Here is a 22130-nt window from a genome sequence, read left to right as displayed (position 1 = left end):
TTTGCCGCATTTGTTTGTCAGAACCTTTTTGTTTTTGACTGAAGTCATTTAAATCAATAATAATAATTTCCAAGCCGTCACCTCTATGTGTGTGTGTGCCTTTCTGCCCAGCTGTGATTGCTGCAGTGCCGAGTGGATGGTGCATACATGTGGTGGGATGCTGCAAGCCTTGTAGGATGGCGTGCGCATCATCCAATGAGATGGCATAAACATTTGTGCCCCATGCAGCATACTGCATGCCACCAGATAGAATAACAATATTTGTCGAGTTTCTTTCCAGCAACTGACACTATCACCTCACCATGAAAATGCTGCACTACAATATAATTCTCTGTCCTGGAACGCATCATTAATAATGTAACACTCTAGTTCAGCCCTCTTTTTATGCATCATTGCAAATTTGCTGCCTGAATATTTTATAAATATTACAAGAATTCTAAGACCACATATCCTTACTAATTATGTTGATTTCTAATAATCTGTAGACTTTTTTTGAACTAAAAAGTATAACTGCATTTTTCTTCCTTCAGAGTAGTTACTGAAGACTGTTATCCATTTTCCGGTCAAAGCACAAACGGGCTGCCAGCTCCCTGCATGATGCACAGTCGCTCCATGGGAAGAGGGAAGAGGCAGGCAACGGCACAATGTCCAAACCCATATGCCTCATCAAATGAGATTTACCAATCTACGCCAGCTTACCGTCTGTCATCCAATGTAAGCAATCTGTGCCACTGCTGCAGGAGGAATCTCTGAGCAGAAATAGAGTAATACTTTAAAGGACAACTGAAGGGAGAAGAATATGGAGGCTACCATAATTATTTCCTTTTAAACAATACCAGTTGCCTGGCAGCCCTGCTTGTCTATTTGGCTGCAGTAATGTCTGAATAACACCTGACACAAGCATGCAGCTAATTACAACAAATCTAATAATAATGTTAGAAACACCTGATCTGCTGCATGCTTGTTCAGGGTCTATGGCTAAAAGTATTAGAGGCAGAGGATCAGCAGGACAGACGGGCAACTGGTCTTGCTTAAAGGGATATAAATATGGCAGCCTCCATATCACTCTGGCTTCAGTTGTCCTTTAAAATTATGCTCCCAAATCAATGCATCTAAAGGGTTTGAGGTGGCCAGGTGTTAAAGGGTAACTTAGTTTATAAACAACTGCAACAATTTGCATGAGACAAGATGTTCTCCTTTGAGTAGTACCTTTACTCAGCCTGCACACAATGGATAACATCAGGACTACTAAACATTTGCCATACATCTGAACCAACTTTCAAGGTGAAATGAGTATACCACTTACTATAACAGGGATAGGTGAAAGCAACAGAGATGAGCCTGGCCACATGACTCCACATGGATACTCAAAGTGTATTCTATATTGTGAAGTATGAGGTATACAAATAGTGAGCTTGACCCTACAATGTGGCTTTCTGATGGATGCAGCAATGGACACAAGGTAATTTGCCACTGGAGTTTCCGAAGTACTAGAAGCCAACATTTGATATGACTTTTCAGCAGTCTCAGAAACCTGAAATATCAGTTTAAGGTGTGCCTGGTTACTACTTTCAGAATTAGTGTGATGAAAGTTACATACATACATACATACATACATGCAAATTACATCCATACATTCAAATTACATACAGTGGCTTGCAAAAGTATTCGGCCCCCTTGAAGTTTTCCACATTTTGTCACATTACTGCCACAAACATGAAACAATTTTATTGGAATTCCACGTGAAAGACCAATACAAAGTGGTGTACACATGAGAAGTGGAACGAAAATCATACATGATTCCAAACATTTTTTACAAATAAATAACTGCAAAGTGGGGTGTGCGTAATTATTCAGCCCCCCTGAGTCAATACTTTGTAGAACCACCTTTTGCTGCAATTACAGCTGCCAGTCTTTTAGGGTATGTCTCTACCAGCTTTGCACATCTAGAGACTGAAATCCTTGCCCATTCTTCTTTGCAAAACAGCTCCAGCTCAGTCAGATTAGATGGACAGCGTTTGTGAACAGCACTTTTCAGATCTTGCCACAGATTTTCGATTGGATTTAGATCTGGACTTTGACTCGGCCATTCTAACACATGTTTATGTTTTGTTTTAAACCATTCCATTGTTGCCCTGTTTTTATGTTTAGGATCGTTGTCCTGCTGGAAGGTGAACCTCCGCCCCAGTCTCAAGTCTTTTGCAGACTCCAAGAGGTTTTCTTCCAAGATTGCCCTGTATTTGGCTCCATCCATCTTCCCACCAACTCTGACAACCTTCCCTGTCCTTGCTGAAGAGAAGCACCCCAGAGCATGATGCTGCCACCACCATATTTGACAGTGGGGATGGTGTGTTCAGAGTGATGTGCAGTGTTAGTTTTCTGCCACACATAGCGTTTTGCATTTTGGCCAAAAAGTTCTATTTTGGTCTCATCTGACCAGAGCACCTTCTTCCACATGTTTGCTGTGTCCCCCACATGGCTTGTGGCAAACTGCATACGGGACTTCCTATGCTTTTCTGCTAACAATGGCTTACTTCTTGACACTCTTCCATAATGGTCAACTTTGTGCAGTGCAGGACTAATAGTTGTCCTATGGACAGATTCCCCCACCTGAGCTGTAGATCTCTGCAGCTCGTCCAGAGTCACCATGGGCCTCTTGACTGCATTTCTGATCAGCGCTCTCCTTGTTCGGCCTGTGAGTTTAGGTGGATGGCCTTGTCTTGGTAGGTTTCAGTTGTGCCATACTCCTTCCATTTCTGAATGATCGCTTGAACAGTGCTCGGTGGGATGTTCAAGGCTTTGGAAATCTTTTTGTAGCCTAAGCCTGCTTTAAATTTCTCAATAACTTTATCCCTGACCTGTCTGGTGTGTTCTTTGGACTTCATGGTGTTGTTGTTCCAAATATTCTCTTAGACAACCTCTGAGGCCGTCACAGAGCAGCTGTATTTGTACTGACATTACATTACACACAGGTGCACTTTATTTAGTCATTAGCACTCATCAGGCAATGTCTATGGGCAACTGACTGCACTCAGACCAAAGGGGGCTGATTAATTACGCACACCCCACTTTGCAGTTATTGATTTGTAAAAAATGTTTGGAATCATGTATGATTTTTGTTCCACTTCTTACGTGTACACCACTTTGTATTGATCTTTCATGTGGAATTCCAATAAAATTGATTCACGTTTGTGGCAGTAATATGACAAAATGTGGAAAACTTCAAGGGGGCTGAATACTTTTGCAAGCCACTGTACATACATTCAAATTCAAGTAACATATGACATCAGAAGTACATGTGAAAGAACTAGTTCTTACAAAAGAAATGCTATTTTAGGTGTTTTAAGCAGGTAGAGTATATTTTGTTTAGTGTCTTACACACATTCTTTGATCCACTAAGCAAGAAGATGATTTCAAAGACCACTTCTGTTCATGATACAAAACTGAACTGTTACTCTTAATTTCCACCTTAACCATCATCCTATTTCTCTTACAGGTAAAGGAAATAATGAAAGAAATATATGAAAATGGTCCCGTACAAGGTAGGCGCTACAGTATAAAGAAAATATATATGATCTGGGCACAATGAACATGGTGCCAGGTGAACATGTTGCAGGGTATATAATGATCAATGACATAGCCCCAATATGTATAAATGTATTTCCCTATTTGTTAGTCTGACTTCCCTACCTAGCCTATCCCTAACCTTAACATCCACCTTCTCTAAATAACCTTAAAGTACACCAGAACTGAGAGGGATATGGTGGCTGCCATATTTATTTCCTTTTATACAATACCAGTTGCCTGGCAATTCTGCTGATTTCTTTGGCTGTAGTAGTGTCTGAATCACATACATGAAATAAGAATTCAGCTAATCCTGTCAGACTTCAGTCAGAGCACCTGATCTGAATAAGCATGTTCAGGGTCCATGGATAAAAGTATTAGAGACAGAGCGCCTGATCCAATTTATTTTTTCTCTTAAATTTTGTTCTAGGTGATATTGCCGCATTATAAATATAATGCCTTTGAAGTCATAAGCAAGAAAGGAAATAATCAGAATAATTCTAGCAATACATTTTTCCTTCAATTGCAGAGTGCAAAAAATATTTTAAACAGAAGATTAACCACTGCGGGTTGGCTAAACTTGTTACTTTCACTTTTATGAATCAACATGCCTTGTGATTCTAGGCATGTTTATTTATTCACAGGCATTTCCTTTGGATCGGGGAACACATGTTCCCCTTCATCAATTGCTGCCATGTAAATCCCGCCGTGAATGAGCGTCAGGAGCATGTGCGCACTCGCCGCAGCATCACTGGGCATGCATACGCATCCAGATAGACTTAAACACAGCTCCTTCTGGATGACTATATTCATCCAGATAGGAAAAAGTGGTTAAAAAGTATCTACTAGGAGAACAACTAAGAGACATAGTGAATTGGATTGGGCCCAGAGACTCAGCAGGACAACCTGGCAATCTGTGTTGTTTAAAAGAAAATAAATATATCAGCTTCCATATCCATATCAGTTCAGGTGTGCTTTAAAGGGATACTTAAAGGGACACTTAAGTCAAACAAAAAAAAAATGAGTTTTACTCACCTAGGGCTTCCAATAGCCCCCTGCAGCTATCCAGTGCCCTCGCCGTCTCCCTCCGATCCTCCTGGCCCTGCCGGCAGCCACTTCCTGTTTCGGTGACAGGAGCTGACAGGCTGGGGACGCGAGTGATTCTTTGCGTTCCCAGACACATTAGCACCCTCTATGCTGCTATATGGTATATGATATATGCTATAGTAGCATAGATGGCGCTATTGTGGCCAGGAACGCGAAGAATCACTCGCGTCCCCAGCCTGTCAGCTCCTGTCACCGAAACAGGAAGTGGCTGCCGGCGGGGGCCAGGAGGATCGGAGGGAGACGGCGAGGGCACCGGACAGCTGCAGGGGGCTGTTGGAAGCCCTAGGTGAGTAAAACTCATTTTTTTTTGTTTGACTTAAAGAGAGTCTGAAGCGAGAATAAATCTCGCTTCAGACCTCATAAATAGCAGGGGCACGTGTGCCCCTGCTAAAACGCCGCTATAGCGCGGCTTAACGGGGGTCCCTTCACCCCTAAATCCCCCTCGGTGCAGCGGGGGAGCGCTTCCTGGTTGGGGCAGGGCTAACCGCCGCAGCCCTGCCCCACGCGCGTCTGTCAGCGCGTATCTCCGCCTCTCCCCCGCCCCTCTCAGTCTTCCTTCACTGAGAGGGGCGGGGGAGAGGCGGCGATGCGCCGCTGACAGACGCGACTGGAGGCAGGGCTGCAGCCGTTAGCCCTGCCTCCAGGAAGCAATAAATCTGCGACCTTTCTACGACACTCTTTTGCGGGGGGTGGGTTGGGGGTGAAGGGACCCCCGTTTAGCCGCGGGATAGCGGCGTTTTAGCAGGGGCACACGTGCCCCTGCTATTTATGAGCTCTGAAGCGAGATTTATTCTCGCTTCAGAGTCTCTTTAAGTGTCCCTTTAAGTCAAAAATAAAAAATGATTTTTACTCACCTGGGGCATCCCTCAGCCCCCTGAAGCTGTATGGTGCCCTCGCAGCCTCGCTCCGATCCTCCTGTCCCCGCCGGCGGCTACTTCCGGGTTCGGCGACACCGCTGACAGGCTGGGAACGCGAGTGATTCTCCGCGTTCCCAGCCGCTATATCACCCTCTATGTTGCTATAGCGTATAACATATACGCTTTTGCTGCATAGAGGGTGATATAGTGGCTGAGAATCACTCGCGTTCCCAGCCTGTCAGCGCCTGTCGCCGAACCCGGAAGTAGCCGCCGGCGGGGACAGGAGGATCGGAGCGAGGCTGCGAGGGCACCATACAGCTTCAGGGGGCTGAGGGATGCCCCAGGTGAGTAAAAATAATTTCTTATTTTTGACTTAAATATCCCTTTAACAGCTTACTAAGAGATACCTCGCAACAGTCCTAATATTCATATTGTGTTTACCTTTTTCGTAATAACTCCCTTATATCTAATATCAGCCTTGATTTTTCACCTAAGACTAAGAGTAACTCATCTGGCATATCAGTAACCCTAACTTATCATTTAAACTATTGTTAACAGTAGCCTAACCGATAGTCCCAGCCTAACTCTAACACTAACCAAAAACCCAATGCTAGTCTCTTCCCATTTTCTAACTCACAATACTATTGATAATTATCTATGAAGACTATGATCACACTATTGATATGTGAAAGGTCCACTACAGACCATCCCAAACATCGGGAGCAAGGAACAGAAACTCTGCTTCACCGGTTGAAAATTTAAAAAGTCCAATCTTTATTTATTAAAAATGGACAGTAACGCATCAATAGCTATTGATGTGCTGCTGTCAATTGTTTAATAAATAAAGGTTGGACTTTTTACATTTTCAGCCGGTGAAGCGGAGTTTCTCTTCCATTTATGATCACACTATGATCACTTATGGTAAAAACTGATCAATGTTTCAAGTAAATGCTATTGTGGTGTAACAATATGTGCTATCAAAACACTCAAGTACTGTGTGTGATAACTATTGTTTGCACTAAAAAATTGATACAAGATTAGCTTTTGGGAGTCTCGCTCATCACAATCTCATTCATTAGAGCACTCGGATTTAACAAAGTGAGTGAGTTTCCCAGAAGCTAATCCTATAACCGTTTTTTTGTAAGTGTGCATGAAAATGGTATCATGCTCAGTACTCAAGCTATATAATGCTGTGATAATATTATTTGGTAAATATATCACAAATATCTCCTTTCCAGCCATAATGGAGGTTCATGAAGACTTCTTTATGTATCAGAACGGGATTTACAGACATATACCTGTCATGGCTGGAGAGCCAGAGAGGTTCCGTCGTCATGGAACACATTCTGTAAGGATTACTGGGTGAGTAACGGATCAGGCTGGTTAATGTTGGCTAAATAAATTATATAGCTGAAATGATCTATCTTCAAAATGATATCTTACAGGAAATATATCAGTAATTAGAAACTGTAGCCATTGTTACTCTAAAAAGAATAATAAGAATAAGAATGCTAATCAGTACCCCTCTATGAAAAGGTGGATGATGGACTAGTGGTCGTGTACTTGACATCAGCAGATGGGGGAAATAGATGGCCCAGTGGACATTTCAGCCAACTGTTAATAAAGAATTCTCTTGCCATTGCTCTGTGAAGACTGCTAAATGGGACACAATCAGTAAAGCAAACTATGCGCCATTGCTTGAGGGCAATTCTTTAAGCATTCTCTGAGGAATGTGTACAGGAAAAGGTATCCTTTAAAATAATATGCAAGTAAGGAAAAAAAATCATCCACTTAAGATAAATATAATAGATGTGCATTAAAAATACACAAAGGAAAAACTGGAATCCCGTGTTTATTCAATGCAGTATGCTCACATTGTTCTGCTTCTGAATGCTTTTACACATCCACATATAAAGGAACGCTTTTCATATCTCCTATCTGCCACTTTGACCACATAAACACATCTATGTCATTGTAAGAGACAATTAAATATCATGGAAGGATGCAGGCAAAACATTAGTGTCCCTGAAATCAGCGGAAGGGAGAGGCAGGAAGCATCAGAGTAATCTCACAGGGTACGAGAGGACACAGTGCAGTCTTGCAAATGAATATAATCTCCACCCAAAAGGAGACTCCATTACATCCTGTGCTACCCTTGCTATCCTGAGGCAAGCTGGTGTCAAGGGTCTAATGTCAGGCCAGGAATAACTTTGGCAATTAAATAAGTATACAAGAGTAGCAACAAAACATGACAAGCATGCACGTGATAATGTTTATGTGAGGCTATTAGTGAATTCTATGGCAAGTAAAACTGGGCAACTGGAATGAAAGCAAATGAAACAAAAAGCCAAACATGTCAACCCTTTATGTGGCCCAAATTAATTATACCAAAAGCTTTTTTGCTTTGTCTTTTTTTAAACAATAAAAGGGATGTTTTATACCGGATATAAAATATACAATATCCAGATCAGTGGCGTACCTACCATAAGGCTGCAGGTGCTCACAGCACCGGGTGTAGCCATGGCTAGGGGTGCCACTGTGGTGCTCAGCCACTGTGTCCTTCCACCTGGGACCTTTTTTTTCATAGTTTGGGCAACATTCTGTAAAATAGCAGCAGGCAGTGCAGGGGACTGTACTACTTCCTGCACTAGATGTAGCACTCCTCCCCCTTCCTGTCCCATGGGCAATGTGTCTCCTTGCTCTTTACACACAGCCTGCAGTGAGTATATGTGCAGAGTAGCAGGGTGAGTAGAGAGAATGATTGCTGTGTTGCTGCTGGGACTTTAGCAGGGAGAGGTGGCAGGATGTGTTAAGTGCTTCAGAAGTTGCCTGTCACTAGTAGCCATGTGCACTGGCTGCTGTAGTACCAGAGTGCCCTAGACTTGATTATTCATCTTGATCAGAGTAATTAATCAATAATGCAGGGCAGTCTGCTGTTGCAGAAGCCAGTGGTACAGGTGCTGACAGCTGACTACAAGCTAATCTAAATTGCAGGTAATCTTATCTTTTTCCCCAGCTCCCCCTCCCGCCCTGTTGTTTTCCCCCATGACTCTTTCCTCTTTTCAGATTTTAGTGGCTCCTTTTAACAGCATGTCCCTGCCAAACAGCACTTGTGATATCTGCAATCCAGATGAGAGTCCTTCCTGCCATTTCTCCTCTCCAACCAGGCCTTCTGTCTTGTGCCTCTACCTCTTTTCTCCCCCCCCCCCCAATCACTTGCATCTCCCTCTTGCGTATGTCCTCCTTTTCTGAATCAGGATGATACCATTTATTGGCTAACTTAGAGATGGATAAACAGTGAGCTTTCGACTTATAAAAAGCCTTCGTCGGACTGGTTCCTGACCAGAACTGAAAAACACAGCTTATATACACTGACATACAGAGGAGAAACATTCTTTAGCAAACATAAATGTAATTAGATGCCTTAACTGTTACTGAGGAGACTTTCCCAGGCATCCTATCTAAATTGATAAGATCAATAGAATCCTCAACATGACATAAAGCAGACTCTGGTGATGAAGAGACATCGTAAATTCCGAATTCAAATGGTAACTGGCCTGGTTACATGCACCATTAATTCTAAGCTTAAGAGAATTGTGGCATTTAAAGCCAGCACCTGAAAGCAAATAAAATGAATAGTGACAGTGAATTCCATCTTACACAGCATATGGCACAAAAATGAATGAAAAGATAGAAAAATTAAAATTAAAAGAACTGTGGCATTTAAAACCCATCGTACCAGCACAAGAAGTTGGAGTCCTTGTTTAAACCATCTTGTACAGTTTTGAACCAATGTATAAACTTAGTTTCTTGTGTTAGTCTCATGTTTCCCGATTTGAAGCCACCCATTAATACAGTGACGCGAAAATCGCTTAAACTGTGTCCAGGTAAACAAAAGTGTGTTGGTATTGGGAGATCAGTATAATTTGTAATATCCTTTTTCCTGCTGTTAATAGTGGATCTGTGGCGTGTCATGCGATCCCGCAGTGGTTGACTTGTTTCTCCCACATAAATTCCTTTGGGGCATTTTGCACACATGATCAGGTATACCACATTAGATGAGTCGCAGGAAAAGGTGCCTTGTACTTTGTATTCCTGTTGTGTACCCGGTATTAGTATCCTGTCAGTGGAATGGATGTATTCACAGGTCCCACATGTTTTCCCTCGGCAGGGGAATGTTCCATTCTGTTCTTGCCTATTTAAGGCACTCCTCACTATCATCTGCTTAAGATTGGGTGGCTGTCGGAACGCAAGGAGGGGAGGTTCAGGGAATATCTTTTTCAGTCTCTGATCCTTGTGTAGAACAGGATGAAGTTCTTTTGCAATCTTTCTTAAGATTTCCAAGCGTGGGTTGTAGGTTACTACCAGTGGGACACGGCTCTCTTCCTGCCTCTGCTTGTACTCCAGGAGCTGAGTCCTAGGGATGTTGTTAGCTTTCCTGATTTGGGTCTCAGCCATTAGAGGATTGTATCCCTGTTTTATGAAATTCTTCTTCAGGTAACCCAGGTGTTTGTCTTTGTCATCCTTGTCAGAACAGATCCGATTGCATCTTATTGCCTGGCTGTAAATTATGGAATTCTTTATATGTTTGGGGTGGAAACTGTCATACCTGAGGTATGTGGGACGATCCGTCGGTTTGCGGTACATGGACGTTTGTAAGCTGTTCTCTCTGATGTATATGGTGGTGTCAAGAAAGTTAATCTCCTTGTGAGAGTAGCTCAATTTCAGTTTGATTGTGGGATGGAAAGCATTGAAGTTCCTGTGAAATTGGACAAGATCCTCCTCACTTGCAGACCAGATGATCAAGATGTCGTCGATAAAACGGAAGTAGGCAATGGGTTTTATATGACAAGTATTCAGGTATTCTTCTTCAATCTTTGCCATGAAGAGATTTGCGTACTGCGGTGCAAACCGTGAGCCCATTGCCACTCCCATTTGCTGCAAATAGAGGTCCTCCCCAAAAGTGAAATAATTGTGTGTGAGAACGAATCTCATTAGTCCAGCAATTGAGTTTATAGGTGTGCCCAAACCTTGAAGATATTTGCGACAGGCCGCAATTCCATCATTGTGGGGAATGTTGGTGTACAGAGACTCTACATCCATAGTGGCAAGAATGGTGCCTTCAGGCACTGGGCCAATGGCTGCCAGTTGGTTCAGGAGGTGTGTAGTATCCTGTATGTAGCTGGGTCTTTTACAGACTAGAGGCTTCAAAATGTTTTCCAACCACCCTGAGATATTCTCTGTGAGAGTTCCATTCCCTGAGATTATGGGCCTGCCTGGGTTCCCCTCTTTGTGGACTTTGGGAAGCATGTAAAAGCAGGCAGTTCTCGGCTTTTTCGGGATAAGAGTCTGTACATGAAGCCTGGTGTTTACGGGCAATTTCTTTACCATCCTATTGAGTGCCAGTTACCATTTGAATTCGGAATTTACGATGTCTCTTCATCACCAGAGTCTGCTTTATGTCATGTTGAGGATTCTATTGATCTTATCAATTTAGATAGGATGCCTGGGAAAGTCTCCTCAGTAACAGTTAAGGCATCTAATTACATTTATGTTTGCTAAAGAATGTTTCTCCTCTGTATGTCAGTGTATATAAGCTGTGTTTTTCAGTTCTGGTCAGGAACCAGTCCGACGAAGGCTTTTTATAAGTCGAAAGCTCACTGTTTATCCATCTCTAAGTTAGCCAATAAATGGTATCATCCTGATTCAAAACTTCTTGCTTTTACTCATGGCTAACACGGTACAACACTTTACTGCTTCTACTATGCTGAAAGATACCGCAATGTACCGCACATTCCTGGAACTGAAAAAAGACCTAAAGAAACTTGCACAGCTGGACAGCGACATCTTTTTCTTGACTACATGCAAAAAGGAGAACCTTATACCACAAGGACTGAGGATACAGAATCCCACCCTGCATACATACAATAGCAGGTTTGCAGAACAAATCTGCAGGAGGAGCTCGGAGAGAGTACGAAACAACCTAATAAAAATCTGCTATAACCTGAAGAGGATTGTGAAGGACCATATACAAAGTCTGAAATCATCTTTAACTGATGACCCCACAGGAGCATGGGAACAGCTACAGACCTTTTATAGGAAATTGCAGAGGATCTTAATTAAAAACAAGAAGAAAAAACTTCAGAGACTCAAAATAAAGAGTGGACACTTGGATACCGCAGCAGCAGAGAAAGAGCAACCCACAGGTGTCATTAACCTTTCCTCTTATCAGGCCACTGAAGCTGAAATGGCAGTACTGTGCAAAGGCCTGTCATTTTGCCCTGCAAAGCCCATAGACAAGATTGCACTCTGTGGTGATATGGAACAATTCTTCAGGAAGCTACGTCTCAAGGAACACTACTATGACAAGGAATCTTGCAACACTACTGATAATGAGCCAACACACACCAGATCCACAAAAAAACGCGGATGGACCCCTGCAGCTGGAAAAAATCCTACCCTGGACAAATACATCAACAAATTTAGACGCCAAATCTCTGACAGGGTTCTGAATAAAAGAAAAACACTGGCTCATAACATAACATTGCAAGAGCAACAAGCTATCACATCCCTTAAGGAGAATAAGGACATTATTATTAAGCCAGCGGATAAAGGGGGTGCCATAGTCATCATGAACACCGGTGACTATATCCAGGAGGCACAAAGACAGTTGTCTAACACCATGCACTATGCCAAATTACAGGAGGACCCAACAAAAAGGTACAGGATGGCACTCAATAGGATGGTAAAGAAATTGCCCGTAAACACCAGGCTTCATGTACAGACTCTTATCCCGGAAAAGCCGAGAACCGCCTGCTTTTACATGCTTCCCAAAGTCCACAAAGAGGGGAACCCAGGCAGGCCCATAATCTCAGGGAATGGAACTCTCACAGAGAATATCTCAGGGTGGTTGGAAAACATTTTGAAGCCTCTAGTCTGTAAAAGACCCAGCTACATACAGGATACTACACACCTCCTGAACCAACTGGCAGCCATTGGCCCAGTGCCTGAAGGCACCATTCTTGCCACTATGGATGTAGAGTCTCTGTACACCAACATTCCCCACAATGATGGAATTGCGGCCTGTCGCAAATATCTTCAAGGTTTGGGCACACCTATAAACTCAATTGCTGGACTAATGAGATTCGTTCTCACACACAATTATTTCACTTTTGGGGAGGACCTCTATTTGCAGCAAATGGGAGTGGCAATGGGCTCACGGTTTGCACCGCAGTACGCAAATCTCTTCATGGCAAAGATTGAAGAAGAATACCTGAATACTTGTCATATAAAACCCATTGCCTACTTCCGTTTTATCAACGACATCTTGATCATCTGGTCTGCAAGTGAGGAGGATCTTGTCCAATTTCACAGGAACTTCAATGCTTTCCATCCCACAATCAAACTGAAATTGAGCTACTCTCACAAGGAGATTAACTTTCTTGACACCACCATATACATCAGAGAGAACAGCTTACAAACGTCCATGTACCGCAAACCGACGGATCGTCCCACATACCTCAGGTATGACAGTTTCCACCCCAAACATATAAAGAATTCCATAATTTACAGCCAGGCAATAAGATGCAATCGGATCTGTTCTGACAAGGATGACAAAGACAAACACCTGGGTTACCTGAAGAAGAATTTCATAAAACAGGGATACAATCCTCTAATGGCTGAGACCCAAATCAGGAAAGCTAACAACATCCCTAGGACTCAGCTCCTGGAGTACAAGCAGAGGCAGGAAGAGAGCCGTGTCCCACTGGTAGTAACCTACAACCCACGCTTGGAAATCTTAAGAAAGATTGCAAAAGAACTTCATCCTGTTCTACACAAGGATCAGAGACTGAAAAAGATATTCCCTGAACCTCCCCTCCTTGCGTTCCGACAGCCACCCAATCTTAAGCAGATGATAGTGAGGAGTGCCTTAAATAGGCAAGAACAGAATGGAACATTCCCCTGCCGAGGGAAAACATGTGGGACCTGTGAATACATCCATTCCACTGACAGGATACTAATACCGGGTACACAACAGGAATACAAAGTACAAGGCACCTTTTCCTGCGACTCATCTAATGTGGTATACTTGATCATGTGTGCAAAATGCCCCAAAGGAATTTATGTGGGAGAAACAAGTCAACCACTGTGGGATCGCATGACACGCCACAGATCCACTATTAACAGCAGGAAAAAGGATATTACAAATTATACTGATCTCCCAATACCAACACACTTTTGTTTACCTGGACACAGTTTAAGCGATTTTCGCGTCACTGTATTAATGGGTGGCTTCAAATCGGGAAACATGAGACTAACACAAGAAACTAAGTTTATACATTGGTTCAAAACTGTACAAGATGGTTTAAACAAGGACTCCAACTTCTTGTGCTGGTACGATGGGTTTTAAATGCCACAGTTCTTTTAATTTTAATTTTTCTATCTTTTCATTCATTTTTGTGCCATATGCTGTGTAAGATGGAATTCACTGTCACTATTCATTTTATTTGCTTTCAGGTGCTGGCTTTAAATGCCACAATTCTCTTAAGCTTAGAATTAATGGTGCATGTAACCAGGCCAGTTACCATTTGAATTCGGAATTTACGATGTCTCTTCATCACCAGAGTCTGCTTTATGTCATGTTGAGGATTCTATTGATCTTATCAATTTAGATAGGATGCCTGGGAAAGTCTCCTCAGTAACAGTTAAGGCATCTAATTACATTTATGTTTGCTAAAGAATGTTTCTCCTCTGTATGTCAGTGTATATAAGCTGTGTTTTTCAGTTCTGGTCAGGAACCAGTCCGACGAAGGCTTTTTATAAGTCGAAAGCTCACTGTTTATCCATCTCTAAGTTAGCCAATAAATGGTATCATCCTGATTCAAAACTTCTTGCTTTTACTCATGGCTAACACGGTACAACACTTTACTGCTCCTTTTCTGAGTGTCCTCAGAGGTGCTTACAATCTAATCGTACCATAGTCATAGTCTGATGTCTTACCATATTATTACTGTGTATTTGTATAGCACTGACATCTTCTGCAGCACTGGAGAGTATAGAGTTTCATAACAGTTAGCTCTGCGCCGAGCCGCCCCGACCCCTGCACAGCCTGGCCAATCAGTGCCAGGCAGTAGTGAACCTCTCTAAATAACCTGGGAATTCTGGCTCTTCTTGGAGAATCGGCTCTTCTGAATCGGCTCCCATTAAAGAGCCGGCTCTTACGGCTCTGAATTGGCTCTTCATTAAATATCACTAGACACCACTCAGAATCGGAGTAAAAGCCCGTCCCCGTCTCCCTGACAACTCCAGGCTGCTTCTCTGACTGGGGCAATCCCTCCTGCTACTGCTCTGCCCCGCCCCATACACTCCTACAAGCTGCAAGAGGAGGACTACATCTCCCAGCATGCCTCATCACCCTTTATTACACAGCAAATCAGAGCTGTGTGGGGCGGCTGAGGCATCGGCTCTTTCAAAACCGAGAACCGGCTCTTGTCGTTCGCAGCAAAGAGCTGACTCTTAGAGCCGGCTCGTTCGCGAATGACCCATCACTACCAGGCAGTGATGAGGGGTGGATCGGGATTCCCTGTGACGTCCCAACGTCCATGACGTCATCCCGCCCCGTCGCCATGGCGACCAGGGAAGCCCTGCAGGAAGTCCCGTTCTGAATGAGATTTCCTGCTTACTCTGATCGCCGGAGTGGGTGGGAGGATGCCGCCGCTCAGCGGCTATCATGCAGCAAGACCTGGGCTCGCTACATGATTTAAAAAAAAAAAAGTTCTGCGCTGCCTCCTTGCCGGCGTGAATTGAACCGACAAGAAGGTTAATGTGGACTGCTAAGGTTTCTGGAGCAAGTCATAGAACAGTACTGTATGATTACAGCATGTCATACTTTATTGTGTTTGCTAAGTAACACCTCTTGTAGGTAACATCAACTCCTGCTCCTTTTGACATTTGTATACAGTCATGTCAGAAAGCTGGGTTTGCATCCAAGATCTTGGGTCTTCCAGCAGGACAATAAGCCCAAACATACGTTAAAAAGCACCCAGAAATGGATGGCAACAAAGTGCTGGAGAGTTCTGAAGTGGCCAGCAATAAGTCCAGATCAAATACCATTAACACCTGGAGAGGTGTGGAGAGATCTTGAAATTGCTGTTGGGAAAAGGTGCTGTAAAGTTGTTTGAGTTTAGGACCAAGCACAAGCTTTTCACGTAAGGCTACTGTAGGTACACACTTTCAATATTTGTCATCCACAACAATCTTCATTATTATTGATTTATAGAGAGCTAAAATATTCTGTGGCACTTTACAAAGAAAAAAAATTCCAATCTTTAAAGAATGTTTAGGATGTAGTTACAGCATATTGCTGTAAAGACGCAATGCTTATAGACCTTGGCTGAGAGAGGGGACTGTGTAAGCATATGAGCGGCACATTGCTGCAAGAAGCTTTGAAGACATTTAGACATCAGGTCAGGTGATTAAATCCTGGCAAATCACTTTAGAGGGTGACAGTGATGTCAGGGGACACCTGTACACACTGCACATAGCTTTATAGGCATGTCCTCCAGTGAGGAGAACGCCAGCGCATACCACTAAGGCTGCATCTGAAGTGACCACCAGCTCAGTGTGTAGCACCTAAATAGATTTTCTGCACACTTCACATTCAATTCAGATGCAAATCATATGCAAATCTGCTACTACTTATCATGCAAACAGGAAACTCAGGAGGAGGGGCTGGGAGCAGCTAACCTGACAGTTACATAGTTAAAAAGTTAAGGAAAGGTGGGGGGAAAGGCTGCGCATCCCTAAACACATGTTGCAATTGAATGGTTAATCGCACAGGCATATACCGCCTCTGCCAGACTGTAAAATGCATGCCCTGCATCCAAGACAAGTGCTAACATTTATTAAACTAGGAGGAACTTTAGCTTCCAATATGGTTTGCATGCAAAGTATATTATACTAGACACTTGCGCCACGGTGAGGCAGACCTCCGGGCAAGTGACCTAACCTAAATGTCCTTCAGTATCTGCATCCTTCTATCTCTGCTGCTGTTTACTCCACCCTAGCATTCCTTACTTCGACTCATGTTTTTCAAACATATATTACATGATTTACAGTTAATAATGATAGCATGAGACTCCATTGATCTCCACATCAATAATAGATTCACAACGAACATCTGTGCCCTCACTTTGTAGTAAAGGACATTGCAATCCTTTATAAACAGACTTTCTATTGTGCGATTACCGGTATATGATGTGCAGCAATGTATAAAGAGGAAGTTTACATATTTAATACTTTTATAAATGTGCCCAAAGAACGGACCAAGAAGGCTGTATACAGCCAAAGAAATACCAGCATTGTATGCCTCCTGTAAAATAATCTGTAACTGTTTTGGTTGTAAGCGTTAATAAAGAAAGTACAGGAAGTACTACAGATTGTGACCTTGCTAGTTGTAGATTTCATCTTAGCAAATTCCACACTTGCTGATTGCTTAGGAATGTTGTGCATTATTACCTCTAGCTTAGATACTGTCTGGCTCTACCTCAAGCTGTGTGTATCCCCATGGCAACACTATGCCCAATCTCATGCTGTCCAAATACTGTATATGAAGAAAAGGAACTGTTGTATATGTTTGTATGTACTGTATGTGTTCTAAGGCACGGTAATATTAAAATAATAATACAGATTAGGAAGAGACTATTTTTTTTAAGTGACCTAGAGACCACAGCAAATATCTGGACAGTTACAAGCTGGTCAGACCTGCTGTAAGTATTTCTAAGGTTTGTATTATTTTATCAGCACTAACTTTTATAATGTTTTTCCTACTAGGTGGGGAGAAGAGATAGGACTCAATGGACAAATACAAAAATACTGGGTAATACTGAAATTACTTCCATTTTATGTTCATAGATGGCATGATAGTTGTTTACTATTATTTTGATTTTCTTCTAGTTAGGGCTTGGGGACTACATTTCCCTGATAACTGGGGGTATGCTAGATAAAGACACGGGGTCTGATTTTTTTTTATTCTTTTGCCAGGCTGGGAATCCATCAGTAAACAAGTGATCAATCATACAGAATTTGCTTGGATTTTTTTAAAGTCTTGTAATTAGGAGACCCTGGATCAGGGTTGCTTATTAGTGACTTATTGGTTGTGTATTGGCGGGCACATACCTGCACCCAGAGGCAGTTATGTTGTTTTCTTCTATATGAATCCAGACTATCCTGGGTGAATGCATGTATCTGCAATAACTGCTAATTCATACACATTTCAGCCACTGTCACAATGGTCTAAGGCCAACTTTGCTATTACACTTTAAGCAGAATTACACTCTGGCAGAATGTAACATAAAGACCTGGCTTCCAAATCTGTATTTATCGTTCTACAGTTTTTGGCCTAAAGTAATGTTATCTGTGCAAAACCAGTTTGCCCAATCACTAAGTACAGTTAGTGCAGTGCTGCTAGCAGCCATTTCTATTTTACATCACTATTGCTTTAAATAAAACGTTAAGGCCTACTGCCCACTAGAGCGCTTTCAGTAGTAATTTATGCTTCATAGGAATCCCAATGATTCCTAAAAGCGCTTTGCTACTGAAAAGCTATGGAGAAGAGTCCACAGCAGCATTGCAATTGCAGGGCAGGAACAAAAGTGCTGCCTGCAACATTCTTGCTATTTCCTCTGAGTGATTGCATTAATGCCAATAAGGGCAAAATCGCAGTTGATCCAGAATCACGGGCAAAAAGCGGTATTTTTCAGAAATTGCCAAATGTGCCGCATGTGTGCACCCACTCCAAATGTGAGGGAAGAAAATGGAATCTCTTGCTTAGAATCACTGCAGTTGTTACAATCAGTCTCTCAGAAGCTTTCTGTGTTAAATAAGAAAAATAAGAAGCTCATCTTTCCTTCACTATGCATAGATCTCTTAGCAATGGGGGCAGCTACTTGCAACACGCTTTTTGTCTGTGTTAAAGAGACTCTGAAGCGAGAATAAAACTCGCTTCAGAGCTTATATTCAGCAGGGGCATGTGTGCCTATGCTAAAATGCCTCTATCCCACGGCTGAATGGGGGTCCCTTACCCCCCAAATCCCCCCTTGCAAAAACTACGACCAACTTGGTCGTAGATTTTGCTGCTGTTGAGGTAGGGCTACCGGCTGCAGCCCTGCCTCTCAGCGCCGTCTATCAGCGGCGCATCGCAGCCTCTCCCCCGCCCCTCTCAACGAAGGAAGACTGAGAGGGGCGGGGGAGAGGCGGAGATACGCGCTGATAGACGCGTGTAAGGCAGGGCTGCGTGCATTAGCCCTGCCTCAAACAGGAAGAGATCCCCGTGAGTAGACGAGGGGATTTGAGGGGTAAGGGACCCCTGTTTAGTCGCTTGATAGCGGCGTTTTAGCAGGGGCACGCATGTTTTACACTCGCTTCAGTCTCTCTTTAACATGTGATTAGGCTCCAGGGAAAGTAAAAAATAAAGATTTTAACTATTACAGGTACTATTTTTTCCACAGGATTGCATTCTTGGATGTGATATTCATGTGATAAATCTTTTATGGCAGAAAAAATTCTAATGCTAGGTACACACTATACAATTTTGTGTTAGATAGATGGTTCGATAGATAATTTCCGACATGTCCGATCTTATTTTTGATCGTTTTTCTGATCGATTTCTTAGAAGTGAATGGAAATAGATAAGAAAAGATAACAGAATTGAATCGGTATTCGAATCAGAAATTGATCGGATAAAAAATTTACAGAAAAAAACGCCTTGTGTGTACCCAGCATAAGTATAATTCTGCTTTAAAGAGGAACTTCAGCCTAAACAAACATACTGTTATTAAGTTACATTAGTTATGTTAATTAAAATAGATAGGTAATATAATCTCTTACCCACCCTGTTTTAAAAGAACAGGCAAATGTTTGTGATTTCATGGGGCAGCCAGCTTTTTGGTTGAAAGGAGGTGACTGAGTGCATGAGACACAGTTCCAACTGGCCTGTGTCCTGATAACCCCTCCTAGCTGCTAGGCAACGAGAACAACAACATCAGAAAACCCATCATGCATTGTGTGTGTCAGGGGAAAAATGCCCGGGCAGTTTTCTTTAATGGGGCGGAGCTTAGCTTCTGCACAGCTAAAAATGAGGCTTTGGTAAGAAAAACAAAGTTCTGATGCTGTGAAACTGATAAAGAACCACCAAGCCTTTTCAGTGCTGCGGAGTAGATTTCTAGCCTGGAGGTTCACTTTAAGTTCTTCAAAGATTTCTAGCCCTGGTGAACTCTAGCAAATTAAGTTAATTAACTTTAATCCTCTATAATAAAAATGCTAAGTCGCTGCATCCTCTGCCTGCCACCTGCTTCTGTCTCAATTTTGTTAGGTTATTGTAATGGGTCTAAGGTCTAGTAGGGAATAAACAATAGGTATCTGCATTGATTTATCTTTGGTCCAACTCATAGTATTCAATTACAATTTGCTTCATCTAAGCCAGCCAAGTTAAAGGGAACCTGGGGTGGGAGTGATATTGAGGCTGCCATATTGATTTCCTTTTTAACAATACCAGTTGCTTGGCTGTCCTGATGATATTTTATGCATCAGTAATGTCTGAATCACACACATGAAACAAGCATGTAGGTAATACAGTCAGACTTGAGTCAGATCACCTGATCTGCATGCTTGTTCAGGGTCCATGACTAAAAGTATTAGAGGCAGAGGATGAGCAGGACAGCCAGGCAACTGGTATTGTTTAAAATGAAGTAAATAAGTTAACCTCCATTTCCCTCTCACTTCAGGTTCCCTGTAAGGATGGAGCCTGCTATTGATACCACATTTTCATAAGTCTAAAATGCCAGTGCCATACAGTATTATTTGCAGGCTTTTGGAAGTTTTGGAATGTTCTTGCCTTATAGTGAGTCATAAAGGAAAAAGTATGCTGGCTAACAGTAATTTTACCAAGATGTAAAAACACATTAGGTATCTATTTGGACAATGGTAATATCAGCAATTGTAGACATGAGGAATGGTGTATTTTGTGTATTTCTGACTATAATTTACAGTTACAATGATAAAGTGCATTTAAGGTGTATTTTTGATCTTACATTTACCATTATTTTCCTAGCTTGCTGCTAATTCTTGGGGCAAAGACTGGGGAGAAGGAGGATATTTCCGCATAGCCCGTGGTGAAAATGAGTGCGAGATTGAAACCTTTGTACTTGGAGTGTGGGGCAGAGTCAGCATGGAGGATGTTGCACGCAGGAAATGAGTGACTACACAGGATATGAGAACTTTGTGTCTTTCATATATGCAGACTTTGGGCTGTACCCTACACATATTTCCACAGTCAATCAGCAGGGTCATAAAGTCCTAGGTGGTGTTCTAAAGTGGGAACCCAGTCTATTTATTGGAGTAGGGTGAGGTAAGTGTAACTGTTTTTTGCCGACAGGAACATCCTATTTACCTGCACACTGTCAAAAAGATCTATAAATAAAAGCAGGGTCATTCATGTAAAGAATTTCAAGCGTAATGAGGACATTTTGTGCCTTCTTGTAATATATTAATAGTCAAATCACTGGCATTGACTGCCATCACAGTAAATATGTGGCAGCAATCTATGCGTGCACTTATGAGGTCTGATATTTCATAACGATTTTCATTTTTTTTTAAATGTGTTATCAGTATGCTTGACTCTCTCAAAACCACCACCTTGTTTTTGTAAATGCCCAGCAGCCCTGCTAAACCAATGGCACATATGAGGATGAGTGCAGGGCGCAGAGAGATTTAAAGGTTAATTAGACTGACCCTGTGATGCTGACACAGGGGAGATTCACAGCCAGTGGCTTTACAAAGGATAATAATGCACATAGCCCCATAATCTCTTCAGGGATCAAAACTGTATTGTTTGAGGGTGTAGGCGAGGGGCACACAGGCCTGTGAAACTGTCACAGACAAACATTCCTCGCTAAACTGCTGGAGGAGTAGTAAGTATCCACATAAAAGTCACTTCCACCTAGGACCAAAAGAAACCTATACACTGAAGGGACGTATAAATATCTCCCAATACATGGTTTATATCGCATGTGTTAAACATCTATCAGCATCCGAAGCTTGCTCAGTGTAAAAGATCATGTATTCCTCACGCACTGCAGAATTTTTCTATCGCATCAGCTGCATACTTCTGAGTGGGAATTGCATTCAACACACAGCTTAAGAACATAACTTTACAAAGCCTGAAACATGCTGAAAATGTGAACAATATTCGCTATTTATTGAAATGTTTTTCTATTGAGATTGTCTATATTGTTTAAATCCCAGCTCTGATCTCCTTGTGCACATTAATTGGGATTCCAACAGTAACCACTGTTGTATTTACAACATTCCAGTTCGAATAAAATTATTTTTCACCTATCAATGCTTATTTGTTCTTTTATTTTACTGAAAGAAATGCAAATCTATAGGCAATTCCACAACTATTTTCTAAATAATATTACATTAAACATTGCTAAACTGAAAGTGTAACCTCACCTAAAGAAAAAGGAAACGCACATACATACAGTATATACAGTGGGTTGCAAAAGTATTCGGGCCCCCTTGAAGTTTTTCACATTTTGTCAC

General features: G+C 42.2%; 1 protein-coding gene across 1 annotated transcript in view; it reads left to right on the top strand.

Moving 5' to 3' along the window:
* Window positions 1-21923, top strand: part of TINAGL1 (tubulointerstitial nephritis antigen like 1) — a 92209-nt gene extending 70286 nt beyond the window's left edge. The window contains exons 8-12 of the mRNA XM_068268914.1: window positions 531-714; window positions 3497-3542; window positions 6767-6890; window positions 17361-17406; window positions 20638-21923. Coding sequence (XP_068125015.1) covers window positions 531-714; window positions 3497-3542; window positions 6767-6890; window positions 17361-17406; window positions 20638-20781 — 544 coding nt within the window. The 3' untranslated portion in view covers window positions 20782-21923. The remainder of the gene's footprint in view (window positions 1-530; window positions 715-3496; window positions 3543-6766; window positions 6891-17360; window positions 17407-20637) is intronic.
* The last annotated feature ends 207 nt before the right edge of the window (window positions 21924-22130 follow it).

The sequence above is a fragment of the Hyperolius riggenbachi genome, chromosome 2 (genome assembly GCF_040937935.1).
Source record: "Hyperolius riggenbachi isolate aHypRig1 chromosome 2, aHypRig1.pri, whole genome shotgun sequence".
Lineage (NCBI taxonomy): Eukaryota > Metazoa > Chordata > Amphibia > Anura > Hyperoliidae > Hyperolius > Hyperolius riggenbachi.
This window is presented reverse-complemented; position numbering and strand designations above follow the sequence as displayed.